Source organism: Cyprinodon tularosa, unplaced genomic scaffold (assembly GCF_016077235.1).
Source record: "Cyprinodon tularosa strain WSP-4 unplaced genomic scaffold, ASM1607723v1 ctg8, whole genome shotgun sequence".
Taxonomy (NCBI): Eukaryota; Metazoa; Chordata; class Actinopteri; order Cyprinodontiformes; family Cyprinodontidae; genus Cyprinodon; species Cyprinodon tularosa.
Window position 1 is genome coordinate 1,509,009 of NW_024039562.1, and position 15,623 is coordinate 1,524,631.

A 15,623-nucleotide genomic window follows, 5' to 3' on the forward strand; every position below is an offset into this window, starting at 1 on the left:
TCATTCTCTATCTAAGAGCATGACTGCTTATCTAAAGAAAGTAATAGATTTGGCAGCATGGTCTCAGAAATCCAACTATCATACAAATATGTATATATATTTACAAGCTCAACATTAAGCATTGCTGCTTCAGTTCATAGAGAATGAAAGGAAAAACTCCCCCACAAATTAATGGTGCATGAGCTTTCTGCTAGGAGCAATATAAAGAGATTAATTTCCCCTCCTGCAGCTGTCTTTCGCATCAGTTCTTCTTTTCCCTCATAACACACTCCAACTGCCCTTTTTAATCACATGTCAAAACCTCTTCAGAAAATTGAACTCTTCCTTCTTGCTGAAGCTTCCCGATTTTTCCGCTGATAGGTCTAGAAACAGTTGGAAAGCTTATTTACATCAAAAACACAGGACTGTTTTGTTAGAAAAAAAAAAAAGAAAGTGAAGGCAAAGAGATAAATTACTAATTATTACAAGAAGTTTTCTGCTGTTTAAAATGAACAAATTTCTCTTTAGAAGACTAAAACCTCAAAATTCAAACATCAAATTGAAACTTAGAGAATGTTTGTCATGTTAGATAAAGATATAAGGATTTTTACCTTTCGTTTGCGGGGAATGGGGTCCTCAAACATAAAATGTGTGCTCTCTGAGACATCCTCATTTGCATCATCTCCCTGGGCTGAGTGCAGAAAGCTCTGATTGGCATCTTTGGAGAGAGGTGGAGAAGGTGTGGAGGGCACCGAATGGTCACTGGCATCCCAGCTCCAGTTACCGCTTGTTGAGCTGCTGTAACTCGCAGAAAGCACATCTTTCCATGGTTTGCTGACTGGTTCTGGTTGTACAAAATAAAGAAAGAGATGAAGATCCACAAAAACCCATTTCACAACTATATCTTTTTGTTCCTTAAATTTGTGCATAAATAATGTTTTTCTTTGTTTTTTGTTGTTGGTGTTCTTTTGTTAATCAAAGATCACATCATTTCCACAGTCCAGTCATAGTTCTACCTTAGTTTTACCTTTAGAACAAATTTAATAACACAAAATGAGATTAACAGAGCCCTGCGATGGACTGGCGATCTGACTTTCACCACAGACTGCTGCTGATAGATACCAGCCCCCCGTTGACCCTGACAGATAAGCGGCAGAAGATGGATGGACGGGATTAACAGATATAGTACAGCTTAGTCTCTACTTCCAAGTACAACATCTAGCTGTGTCACAGATCATATGATTTTTTTTTTTACCGTTCATTATATTACACTGAAAGTATGAAGTTGTGTAATAAATACTCATATGAACAGTTTTTTTTTTTAAACACACCTGTGTAAACTACTCTCCACATGCATCTTGAACATTTAATACCATGAGCCTCCAATATATCACAAGCGTGAGTCATGCTCCTCCTCTGCTTTTTATGCACCTGTAGCTTCCCTCCTACTATACAGACCTGTTTCTAAATGCTCATGTCACATTTTGTTACTTTGAGGGTGGAGCCAAACTGAATAGTATGCCGACTGTGGCCGACTACTTTTCAGGAAATCCCAACTCTGCTTTTTTTTTTTACAAGTCACATTGACAAAGTTTCTTTGGGCTCTCCTAGAGTTGAATTCTGATTTCACATCCAAAAGCCATCTATATCATAACCTGAAAATGCTATAAACACAATGCGGTTTCATAAACGAAAAAAAATATATATATATATCAGTAGGTGCAAACTGATTAGAAAGATAAATGTCTGTGTTTATCTACAAAGGAGAGCTCATTCAAGCCTCATTTTACTCAATATAAACAATGAAGCTAATTTTAGCTTAGCTCATGGGAATTTCCAGATTTGACATCAATCATTCTAAAGCATATTGATACTGCTATGACTTTGTTAAAATAAGCTATTTATTCATGACCTCAATCAATTTTTAACTCCAGATTATAAAACATCATGAAGCTGGCCACCTTCCCTTATTGAAAAAAAACCCCTCCAAGATGAAAGAGAGCTCTCAGGACTTTGACCGTCTGGTTAAGCTGGCAAGATAAGAGCGACATCAGCAGTGCTAGCTAGACACAGTGAGGTGAGCTGTGTTTATAGGGTCAGACTTAACAGCTGGCAGTAAGTGAACATGCATACATCCAAAGATAAAATAGAGCTGATAACATTTCAAAGTTCTCTCTTCCTTTGGATAAGTCCCCTTTAACATTCAGCAGCTCAGCCTAATTCAGGATAAAGTAACATCAAGCGGTTTGGATAGCACACTCCCTCCAGCCTCTCACATCTTAGAGTTAGCGCCCCTTGGCAGGTTTTAAAGTGAATGTCCTTGATTTATTTAACACAGAGGATGAGTCACTGTTTGATCATGCAACTCCCACTGAGGGAGCTGTAGCCCCAGGGTTGAAAGGAAGCTGAAAGAGCTCTGGTGTTACCTGTGGGTACAGAGGAAGGACAGAGCACCAACGGGGATGTAGACAGTGAGGTCAAGACCGCTGCAGCCATCACCTCCTTATCAGCGTGGCCTGAAGGATTCCTGTAAAACAGGAAAACATTGACAACATGTGAGAAAAATATGCTTTCTTCTCATGCTTGAAGAAATATGTCTTTAATGGTATTAATTTATAACAGTTACTTATATAGCTTTGCATTAAAAAAATGAATACCTGGGGGGGAAAAAAAGAAAATCTTCTGTTGTTATGCAAAATATCAAAGAAAACGTGTATATTCTAATGAAAAGCCTCTTAGGCGAATCTGCCTTGTGCTGTGCTTTCTGCACTGCCTGTAAAGCATTACAAACTGAGCCTCCTCCTGCCCTCCTGCAAGCTAAGCTCCATGCTAAGGGGGTCCAGCCCCATATTGAACCTCTATGCTGTACACTTGAACCAAGATAAAAACACATGTGCACAGATGCTCCAAAAGAGTTCAACATGCAGATATATCAGAAAAAAAAAAGAAAAACGCTGCAGAACTGGCCCTGTACGCGTTCTGCAAACATGAGCAAACTTATCTGCCTCATACACACTATTTGTCTCCATTGCCTCTATTTGGCAATCACGGCTGCACTTCCTGTCGTCCTTGAAAGAGAACGGTGGAGAAAATTGTTTAAGGCCAGGCCAAGAAGACACCACCCACCCACACACATGCACATCTGCACACAGACACACACATATGCACTCATACATACATTCGTAACAGGATTTATTTTTCCAGGTTGTTTGGTAAAACAGAAGGCTGTCAACCTAACTCAGTCAAGCGGGTATGTTTTAGAAACGCTTTTTTTATGAAACATACACCGATAAAAACTGGAAAAACTTTCCAACTCTTATGTGCAGCGAGAGAAAGCCTGGAGCTTTAAGAGGTCCCGCCCCCAGACTTCTCTACTACACAACCAGAGAAAACTGGTTTGAGGCATTCTCTCAGCCAAGCCCTAAGCCCTGGCTGAGCTCCACAGTGAGTTTTAATGTTAGTGTGCGCACAAACACACACAATCATTTAAACTTATACAAACATGTCCAGAGCAGGTTTTCGGTGATCAAACCTGTGTCTACCTGCACAACGTAGCACTGCATGAGTTTACTTTACAAAGAATTTTACAGATGTATAAAAAAGTTTGGTAGGTGGCTGTACTCCCACGCTGATGAGAATTTTGCTGCATCGGGAGCAAACAGATCCAAGCAGAATTTACCAGACATGTAGAGAAAGAAAGCCTGCACAATCAACAATGCTCCACGCAGAAACATGATAGTTTACTTCCCTACATCTTAGAACAGAGCCTGAGTGCTCACACAAAGCAGAAAAAGCAGGACATTTATTAAACTGCAGAAAAAGACACACAAACTGCAGCTGAAACACACAGAAATGAGTAAGGTACCGTGTATATAAAACACAGACCAGCACATGAAGGCGCACACGCAGTCTGAACAAGAGATAAAGAGATAACAAGATTAGCTGTGTCCTGTTTCAGCCATTAGCCATGTTTTCAGAACCAAACAGGGCAAGCCAGGGACAAGGTTATGACTTATGGAGCTCATTTCTCTGCTGCTTGTTTCCATTTCATCATCAACACAGGCCACAAGTCATCAGCCAGAATGAGTTTAAAAAAAACAACAGCTTACACTCCTAAAAAGTGTGAGTTAAACCTTCTGAAGTTTAGTTTTAAGTTCATACTCTATCAGTGAAAAATGATAAGGAAAATAAACAAGCTAAAAGGATAACAAGCCTTTTAGTTGGAACCAGAGTTAATCCAAACTGTAGCAGTGCTCCCTCCCATACCAACACGCAGAAGACCTCATTACCACCCACCTTTCCACCCCAGCCTAATTTCCTGACATTGAGGACTTTCCTTCCTCTGCTTCCCAGAACAACCGTGGTCCTTCGCAGTCGCCTCACGTTTACCACATGTGGTGCACATTTCTCTGCATGGATGTGATCAAAACAACACATGGTCGTGTTTTAGACATATTTTCATGCAGCGTAAACTCCTGATTGACTTCTTTAATAAACAGACGAGCCAAATTACTCTTGCTTATATACTTATTTTGTTATTAGTGTTTTACAGCAGATGGCAGCTAGATCCTGCCATCATAAAAACCAGTTCTGACAAATAACTGATAAACCATCACTGCCCATGGCGCGATTCAATGAACACGCTATTCTAAATGACAGTCGCTCTCCTCATCTGTCTGCAGAATAACTAAGCATTATTTAAAGCTTGTGGGAGTGAAGAACAGGCGGTAAGAAGTAAAGCAGGAAAATGTCTAAAAGAATCTGTGTGCATCTTCTAATAGAATGGTTTATTTTAAAGCAAGCTAAACTGGGTAAAGCTTTTTATTGGCTTTCTGCACTGCTCTCAGGGAAAGCTGAGATCTCTTTCAATAAAGGCTGCATGTGTGAGGTACTCACGTATTTGGGAGGGTGTTGAGGTTATGTCTTTGGTTTGTTTTTGATTTCCCAAATTTGGTTGTTTGCAAGCACAGCCCACTTAAAGATAACGACATAAACATGAGTTACTTAAAGACCATAGAGAAATGCCATGTGGTTACTGTGTTATTTAGTTGGGTGTAGTGAAACCAGAAATGTTGGCAGCTGTTACATTTCACTCCATCAATGACATGGGTGTTTTATGAGGTATCAGGTACTTAAAGTAAGAATGCTGGAGCCCATTTGATGATGTTTGTGGGTTTATGTAAACTACGGTACCTTGTAAATTTATTCACGGCCCTTCAAGTTCTTACTAAACTGATTACAATAGTCTTTCATATGATAGACCTACATATAAAGTGCATAACTGTAATGGTGGCTAGTGTTTGCTCTTGAGCTAACAGAAGAGGATGAATGATGAATAACATCACTAGAAACGCATCCACGCCATTGATTTGCTACTGAACGTCCACTACATACAAAGAACATGTAAATTGTTTGCTACAGTCGCTTGAAACGCGTTCAGTGTGAACACAAACGGTTAAAAGGGACAAAAAAGGCAGGTTTTTTTTTCTGACTTGCAAAATAAAATAAAAAAACATTTAAATCTGTGATGTATAGATTTGTTTACCTCTTCACTATAAATAAAGCTGAATTCAAGTTAGTGTCTATTGTTTTTTTAAATAATTAACGGGTGTCCTAAGAAAGTAATTTCATCTTAGTATAAAGACAATATTTTAGTCAAGGCCTCTGTTGCTTATTAGAGGATATTAAACAGCATCCTGATGACTAGGGAACACAGTAGAAAGGTCAGAATTAAAGCTCTAAGGTATAAAACTGTATAAAATCATTCAGAGCTATAACAGCAACAACCCACCATCCTAAAATGAAAAGTACGGTAGCAAAAATGTGAAATGTTTCAAGTAGTATGAATGCATTTGCAAAGCCCCTAAAATGTGACATTTGGCCCATTTTAAGTGCATGCACAAACAGAACCATACAGTTAGTCTCTCACACCCACACACTGTCAACAGATGCACTCTTACCTTCCTTCCTCCTTCAATTTGGATTGGCTTTAGCTGAGCCAAAAACACACCTCACTGGCAGTAGCACAACACATGGGCTGGCTAAAGTCAACACGCCAGGTCCAGGCACATTAGGAGACTTCTGCTCTCTGCCAAGCCAACAAGCAAGCAGCTACAAAAACAGGCTCACAGTTCAGGAGAGGAAGGAACCACTGTGCGAGACATCTTGTATCTATGTACCGTATCCAAAGAAAATATATATGCAAATTATATAATTCCATCATAATCTTTTTGCCTTTTACAAGATACTCAAAGATTTAAAATGCTTGCCCCTGGTTTACATGCGTTTAAATTGTGGATAACCTGCATTGAACATGTGACGGTGTCTGTTTGGTCTCTAAGTGTTAAAGCTGCTGCGACCTTCGTCTACTGATCAGCCAATCGAAATGCAGCTGTTGCTGGAAATACAGCAGAGTAAGGTTCAAAAGAGAAGACAAATACAAGGCGATCTATTCCCAGGATTATTTCATGATCTACTGAAGAGAAAAATTTGCAAAAAAACAACATGCAGAACATCACATATTATCTGAGAAATCATAAAAGTAACCGCAGAAACTGCTGAGCAATAAGTAGTAGGGGTGTAAATCACACCCATCATGGTGATTCCATTCAGTATCAATTTCCTGACCCAACAATTTGATTATTTTCGATTTTGAAGAATACATCACTATATGATTCAATTTGATTCATTGGTCTTTTTTTTTTTTACCTTACAGGCTAGACAATGTTTCAAATTTGAAATAAATTAATGAAAGGTGTAATATAGCTATGCATTTTATATGAGAAAAAAACAGCAAATAACAGAAGTAGCAAAGTTGTACACTACCTATGCCTATGAAAACCTCATTCACTGAAAAATAATAATACCTCTGTGTTTACGTGAGCGTGTGTACACATGCAGAAAGAGGGTAGTGGCTAGAGGAAGCAAGGTAGGAGGGCAAAACAGGTTTAGTGCCACCGCAGCACGGGAGTCAGACCAAAAACATAAATCAATACTCGGACGGATGTTTCGATGCATCGGATTGTTGGCTGTTGGATCGATGAATCGATACAAAATTATTATTCTTTACACCCCTAATAAGTACCCAAAATGGACATTTACCACACGGGCTCAGTTGAACTATAAACATGTAAGAAAATTATTATTATTATTATTATTATATGTAGGGTTGGGAATTGAAGAGATTTTCACGATTGCGATTCCCTTATCGATTCCGTGAAACGATTCAATTCCTTATCGATTATCTTATCAATTCTGTTTACAATGAACTTGGTAAGTGCACGGTGACATTCGTCTACCTTTGCCTGCGACATTCTATGTCTGCATGCCTCGGCGAAAACAGAAGTCAGTGAACGGGAGCTTCCAGCCTCTGAGCAAGCCATGCTACCATCTCGTCACAGTCATCTAAATCTAATGGAGAAGGCATCCATTTAATAAATAAGCATTACTGTACAATTTCGGGAAATAAACTCATCCCTGATTTAAATAAACAAGCATCACCTTTCTCTCGCTCCCTGAACAACTTCGTAGCATGTTTAATAACCCCAAAGAGAGGTAGGAAACTGGTTTATTTCAAGAAATGGGATATGATTTACTAGGAACCACATTAAGCATAGCCAGTGATATAAAACTAGCTACTTACCACCAGAGTTGCCTTCCATGCTGGTCGTAACTTTAGCTTCTGTCTGGAAGCATCAAAAACACGGCATTCATTAAAATATATGCCATGTTGTGTGTGCAGGTGTTTCTGTAGTTGGATGTATTTCCTCCCGCGGATGTTATTGCCACTTTGCAATAATTGCAAAGTGCCTTGTTGCCATTTTTCTCTTCCTTAAAATGAAGCAAAACTATCTATCGCTTTACCCATTGGGACGCCATTTTTTTGTTTTACTTTTCTAGACTTACACCTGGTCACGTCGTACTTTCATACTGAATGCCGTGTGCGTAACTTGCGTAAAAAACGTGACGTAAGTCGTGCTGCCTAGCGCTAGGCTCTGGTGCTGCTTGGAATCGTTAAGAGAACCGTTAAGCGAGCTACCAAATGGCGCCTTCTGTCTCATGCAGGCTGCCTGTGTGATTTAGCTCTGTTTCCTGGAAAACAAGATACACATCTAAGTCTTGTCTGTGGCTTTAAACTTTATTGCACCATAAAAAGAAAAAGCTGCAAGAGAAATCCGCTGGAAGTTTTTCTATGGAAAGCCGAGCGGAGGCTCTTGCAAAAAAAAAAGTGTGACACACAAGCAAGTATTTACAGCTCTGTTAAAAATGAAAAGTTGTTAAGCGCAACCGTAAAATTACTTGGATAGATAGATCGATAGATCGATAGATAGATCGATAGATAGATCGATAAATATATATAAAACAACCTCCAAGTAATTTTACGGTTGCGCTTAACAACTTTTCATTTTTAACAGAGCTGTAAATACTTGCTTGTGTGTCACACTTTTTTTTTTGCAAGAGCCTCCGCTCGGCTTTCCATAGAAAAACTTCCAGCGGATTTCTCTTGCAGCTTTTTCTTTTTATGGTGCAATAAAGTTTAAAGCCACAGACAAGACTTAGATGTGTATCTTGTTTTCCAGGAAACAGAGCTAAATCACACAGGCAGCCTGCATGAGGGTTAGTTTAAACGTCAACAGAAATAAAGAGACAGATGGAGGGCTGATGGGCAGCTCTAAGAGACTTCATTGTTTGACATATCTACTTAACACAGCGGGTCTAGGTTTCACTGTAGCGATAAACTGCCAACAATAATCTCACATCTTCTTATAAGCTTAGCTATAGTTGCTTTAAATATCACCTATTCATCCAGTGCGATCATGTGATCAACCCGACTCGAACCAAACCAACATCATAAAATAGCGTTTGTGTGCTTCTCACTGTGTGTTTGTGTGGGTGTGTGCAGGCTTCCTAATATCCAAAACAGCTGCATGTATCCAACAGTGACAAGGCAGCTGGTGTTTGACCTTGATAGTTAAAGTTTAAAAACACTGTCACACAAACGCATTTAACTAAAATCAACTCTCAAACACGTCTCTATCAGAGTCAGGCTGGAATTTACATCCGCCGCGTTCCCTCTTTATCTCTAATGAACACAAACAGATGCAAACACACACCAGGCAAGAGCATAACAGATTTGAAAATACAGGGATGTTTCCAGCAGCAGTTCTAGACAGGTGAAGCTTTTCATTATGTCTGTTAGAGACAATTTTCATTCAATTTTTCATTCAATTCAATTTTCATTCAATTCTCTACTCCTCTTTTTTTCCCCTTTCAGCCAAATTAAAACTAAACTAAAATTTGACTCCCAGTGACTTGTTTATAAAGACGAGTCACCATGTGCTATCTTATATCATAGCAAACCACCGATGAAGATGTAAATAACTGCATTAGAAAAACTCAACATTTTTGTACACGTGTACAATGAGAATTGGTGTGAGAAAGATGTGAACTGTTGTCAAATTGGAATAATAATAATAGGTTAATGTTGCGAGGCTACCAGATCTGACAGGCCTGTTGTCGGGGATGGTCTGCGTGCCATGCAGCCACAAGGGTCGCCTCATTCAAACCCACTATTTATAGAACACCCACTGCTCTCAATCCTGCAACCCCCACAGCCCCCACCCCCAATATTGTGCCTGGACTCCTATAGTATTATGTAATGTCATCTGCTCCCCCTTTCCCCCAGGTTGTTAGCTAGCAGCAGACGGCCTGACAATTAACCATCAACCAGGGACTAAGCCCAAGCAGTATTGTAACTATACGGTGCATAACTTACATTATCACATATTGCATAAGAAATAGAAACTTATTTATGAAGATAAGTAAGAAGGTAACAGTACTTCTTTTGTACTTTTACAACTGACGTGAGGCCTTACATAAGCCCATGGATACTGAATCCCCTAGAGAGAGAAGGGCTGATGGGCAGGAGCTGTGTCTCTTTAATGTGGGCTCTCACTGTAGAGGCTATTCAGTCTAAACACAAAAAGGCCTCTCTTTCTCCCTCTTGATCCTAGACTGCAATCCTTTAGGACAAGCACACAAAACAGCTTTGTTTTGGCTAAATACTAGATAGAAACATATGGAGCAAAAAACATAATTGCTTAAAAAGTATTTTATAAACTACACATTAGAGATCAACAAATATGAGTTTTTTTTAAGTCCAATGCCGATACCAATTATTTCGCCATCAGTCTTACCCATCCCCAATGTGCTAAATCTCTTTGAGTCGATGTTTTTCCCCCTCCATTTAAATGATAAAAATTCCAAAATAATTGAAAATCTTATATAAATCTCATTTTTAACAAACAAACAAAAAATGTATTTATAAATTAAAAAAAATTATTAATTGATAGGGCTGCTCAGTGGATAAGATGGTAGCACTGCTGCCTTGCAGCAAGAAGGTTCTGGATTCAAATCCTGGTCCAGGGTCTATCTTCATGGAGTGTGCATGTTCTCCCTGAGCATGCATGGGTTCTCTCTGGGTACTCTGGCTTCCTCCAACAGTCCAAAAACATCACTATAAATTGGCTTCTCTAAATTCTCCTTAGGTGGGAGCCTAATTTATGCCTGGATGGTTTGTCCTGTATGTCTCTGTGTTGCCCCACGATGGACTGGCGACCTGTCCAGCGTGTACCCCGCCTCTCGCCCATAGACAGCAGAGATAGGCACCAGCACACCTCGCGGCCCCACTTTGGATTAGTGTGACGGAAAATGAATGGATGGATGGATTAATCGATAGCAAATGGAGAGAGTGACACTGTATGAGCCTCACGCCACCTTAAGGCATGGCAGCTGAATGCGATATAACGGCGATCACAAGCACACATCGGCTGATACCAAAACAAAGAATAAATAAAAGGCTGATATTGGCCAAAAAATTGGCGGGAAGCCTAACTGCTGGTCAATCTCTACTACACATACTGTATATAGGCACACAAATTCTGAGAGAAGAAGGTTTTGCAAACAACTACACTCCTGTGTTCACACGGTGTTACTCATCAAAGAATGAGAGAATGAGAGTATTAATGCTAGACAAACAATCCACTACATGTAGTGAGTTTAAAATGCTTATTCTGATCGTTCTGTCCCTGTGTGAATAAATGTTAAACTTTTTTTAACAGTGACTGATCTATCATAGTCACCTCTGATCCCAAATTAAATATTTAATCAAACCTAACAGTAGAAAGCCTAAAAAAAAAATCACTTTGATGGTGTTATCTTCCTAAATGTCCAAAGGGGAAAATGCAATCAGCTAATCAGCGATATAAGCAGAGTAAGCCCTTAACAGTAACTGAAGAAAAATCAGAAATCCTTTTTTTCTCTCTCTCTAGAAGATAGAATACACTGCGAGTACCTCTGCTCTATAAATATGAAAGACCTCATGTGAAATAAATAATACGAAGGGAAAGGTCTAAACAAAGTCAGTTGCTGGACAGAAGACTCATTTCTTTAACAGTTCACCGTCACATCTAAAATCCATTACTAAGGGAATGTGTGGAATTTGTTTTGACCAGTGGCCTCAGCTTTTCCTTCCAGATTTACGGTATAACGCTCACAAAAAAGATAGGCCCTACTGTCTGAAAACGCACAACTTCCTTATCCAACAGCATGTCAGTCTTCATTTCTGTTGAGGCAAGCCATTTCTCCTTTTTAGCATTCCTTATTTTGACAGCAATTCAAGTTAGCTTCTTATGTCTCCAAACAAACCAAACTGTTGCTGGTTGTACCAACAGTGGAAAAACTGATTGAATTTATGGACATTATCGCAGAATTTTTCAAACAATACTAATATTAATAAAGGCCTTTTTGTCTTAGAGCTTAGAATATAAAGTGAAAGGATGGAAAAAGACAGATAATATAATTGACTTAAAACTACATCCTATAAATAAGACAGGGAGGAAAAGATTGAAAAAGAGAGGAATGTAAACTCTAGAAGCTGTGGTCAGTTGTCTTTTCTGAAGCACTCAGGCTTTGCTGCTCATTCCTCACTTTCTACTCCCACTCTTGCTCCTCAGATTTGCCCTTCTGCCACCACAAGCCAGAGCAGGTTCTTGCCTTGTTTCCTGTGTTTCATGAAAGCAAACCATTGCTGTTAGAAATCCACTTTGCTCTACTCTCTACCGCAAAGCCAAATACCCAAAGGCGAGTGTCAGATAGAGAAAGTCTTTAGTCATTAAAAAAAGAAAAAAAAAAAAGACCGTAAATATTTATCGTTTATAGACAGTAGAAAAGAGAACCAGAAAAGGGAAGTGAAAAGGTCCTAAGTTTCAGTTTCTTCTTCATAGTTTAAAAACCTGTAAAAAAAAAAAAAAAAAGCTCTCATAGTCTCTCCCTAAAAAGCCCTGGTTACCTTTTACTGCAAAATGTAGCAATTTCTGCAAACCTTGTGAGCCAAAATCCTTCAGCTTAGCTGAATGTTGTTGCTCCATAAATGTCACACAGAACATACTGATTGTAGGGAATATATCAAGTAATATCTTTTCTATATCCATCACCTATGGCAACAAAGGGACATTTATCAAGATGAATGGAGGCAATAAGAGCACATTATGGAAACACTAAAGAGGCAATGATCATAAAAATGAGTATTTCCCTGCAGACATCAACTGAAAGGCAGACATTTGCTCCTGCTTGACTGAGAAGATATTATACCTTCACTGTTCTCTATTCTTAATTACAAAGAAGCCAAAACAGGGCTACTTACTTTTACAAAATTAGACTAAAGTGACTGTCAGCTGGATGCCAATGGTGTCTCCTCTTTTTAAATTTGTGCATTTCCTTGCATTGCCCAATCAAAACTGACAGGCAGATAGGAGAACTTGCCATAGTTAAGCATGGTAAGCTCTCCTCTCTGCCTGAAAAAAGTTGTGTCTTATAAATGGCTGAAGATTGCTACTGTGTCATAAGCTAGATTTGCATTGAGTTAAAAAAAAAAAGGTAAATACATTTGTATATCAGCAAAGGGAATTATCCAAGTGAGGCAACGTTTAGTTGAGGTCATTCTTGAATCTGCATTTTTCCATTTACTGTGTTATAGGTGGGTTCACGCTTCCAGGGTTTTTCCCAGGATTATTTAATGCCAAACTTAAATTGTATTTTTTTGTCTTTTTGCAATTGAAATCACTCCTTTTTGTTTTGATCTTTTCTCCACACTGTAGGCGATGTCTATATCTGCCCTCAATGCACAAACTATCAGATTGACCAAGTTGCTGTGATCCACCTACAGCCGTGATAAGGCAGCTATGCTACAGTGCAGCAAGGCAGTATTTTATTGGGTAAAAAAAGCACAAAACATACTCTGACCATAATTTGGTTTGGCTTGACACACCGACCATTTGAGAATCTTCTGAACCCAGTCTCTCCATCCATGCTTTTAAAGCTGGATCTATGTCTGGTGGCGGTGCAGTAGCTCATGTGCTCACCTGCACGCAAGCACTCAGGATAAGCTGATGACAAAGCTTGAAGGGTGTGGGGTTTATGTTTTCACAGCACTTTTCTTAACTATATCTTAGGTAAATGTATTTAAATATACAATTTACGCATCAGTTACACTCATAAAAAGACTTAGACTTAGATAGATTAGACAGATCTGTCATTTTGTATACACAAGTGTAAAACAAAAAGGAATTTCGTTTAGAACAGCTCTCTAGACAATTTCATTTTTTAAAGTGCTGTCATGAAAAATAGTAAAGAAAAATATACAAAAACAGTACTGTAATGTAACTTTTTTTTTATATTGATAAAATATAAAAAAATATAATAAAATAACCCATTTTAAAAAAACATTCAGCAGTCTAATGGCAGTGGGGAAGAAACCGTTATGGAATCTGCTGGACCTGCATCCAATAGTTCGAAGCCTCTTCCCAGAGGGCAGCAGGGAGAACAGGCCATGGTGGGGGTGGGAGGGGCCATTAAATGTCTTTAATGGAGGGAAGAGGAGCCCCGATGATCTTCTCTGCTGTTCTCACCACTCTCCTCACTTTCTTCAAGTCTGAGGCGCTGCAGCCTCCACACCACACAGTGAGACAGCAGGTCATAACGCTCTCTATGGTGCAAAAAGTCTATGTATTGACCTAATTTGTGTTTAATTTTAACAACTTTCAGCAAAATCAGCATTTGCTGCAAAATGTGCTGGACAGAGGCATGAGAGAGATTAGTTTAGATTGATTAGTCGAAGGGCTGATACGCTCAGAAAAAAATGAAAACGGGGAAAAAAATTGTGCGTAGTGGATTACCACACTAAAAGACACTGCTACACAGAAAAAGACGGTCAAACAATAATTCTTCATCACCACTACCAAAACTACATACTACCACTCCACACAACTGAATTGCAAATATGAGATTGATAAAAACTATGCATGCATTCATAATACAAGAAAAACAGGCAAATCTTAGCAAATTCAACAAACAAATGAATGTTTTTTATAAAAATCTTTTAAACAATCAAACCTTTCACTAACAATCTGCTGATCGCTCTTTAAGCAGCGGTTGTAGAATCTATTTTACAAAATCCGAAAAGATCTAACCCAAAAACAAATGGCAACAACAACATAACAACATAAACATAAAAACAACTTTTTTTGTAATCAAAACTGACAAACTATGGAGTTCTATTGCTTTCCTAACTCCCACCTCTTTCAGACTTATTTTTCCATCTTCTCCTCCTAGTGCAATTATGGTGAGCAAAACACAGTGTAAGTCCAACCAACTGTGACCACCATGTTGATTCATGGTTCAAACCGGATCAAACCAAGAATCTGGAGCAGAGTGGGGAAGAGCGAGGAAAAGTTGAAGCAGTCAAACATCAGACTAGATCATCACCCTTCGTCTTTGATTAACAATTATCAACAAGGGAAATCTTATCAAAATGATAACAGTTGGGAAAGAGGACAACACTGCCTACTACTATATCAGAGCAAAACAACAGGCATTAAAAAAAGTTAAATAAAGGCCATTACTAAAGCCTTTATCACTTAAAAGGTCAAAAGAATTTTCCAGAATGTCCCCATTGTGGGACAATAAAGGGACTTTCTATTCTATTCTATTCTGCCATCTTGTCCGTCAGTCTGAACAGCTCAGAAAAGCAGATTGACAACATATGAAACCACATCTACAGAGTTTATCCTCTTATTTTAGATGTTAGGGATGTACATGTAAACATTACATTAAGTCAGGAGAGAGAAAATAACTTCATTTGACAATAGGCATCTGACTGATGTACAGGAAGAGAGTGGTTTTATCTTGGGTGGATGTCTAATTTGTTGTCTGAACTTTTTGACCGAGATCTTCACCACAAAAACCTCAGAACCAATTAACACATTTGCAGATTCTTTAAACTGAGACATTTTTATAACTGTGACACTTGGTAATGCTTAAGCATATTTTATCTTTCTTTCTGGATTCCCTCATGCACTCATAACTTTCCCCTCTCTAATGGCAAAGCCTGATAGATATAATATAAATTACAGCCACTGCTCACAGGCCAAGGACACAAAGGTTGGCTATTGTTACCAGCTTATGGAAAAACATTTTATCAAATTAACTTTCAGAGAGAGCCCATTCATCAGACTGACTAACAGTGATGCAGTTCATAAATCCCATTGTTCACCAGAACTAAAGTCTCTTTGTTTTATATTACTCTT

The 15,623-nt window shown here is 38.8% G+C and overlaps 1 protein-coding gene across 3 annotated transcripts in view; it reads right to left on the bottom strand.

Moving 5' to 3' along the window:
- The window catches only part of si:rp71-79p20.2 (zinc finger protein 704), a 48,176-nt gene that overhangs the window by 13,978 nt on the left and 18,575 nt on the right, over positions 1 to 15,623 (bottom strand). For 2 of the 3 annotated variants that reach the window (XM_038271384.1, XM_038271386.1), the window contains exons 3-4: positions 2,406 to 2,506; positions 591 to 823 (exon numbers count right to left, since the gene is read on the bottom strand). In XM_038271384.1, coding sequence (XP_038127312.1) covers positions 591 to 823; positions 2,406 to 2,506 — 334 coding nt within the window. Of the gene's footprint in view, positions 1 to 590; positions 824 to 2,405; positions 2,507 to 2,636; positions 2,888 to 15,623 lie in introns of those variants that run through there. The other variant, XM_038271387.1, reaches the window with a different exon arrangement.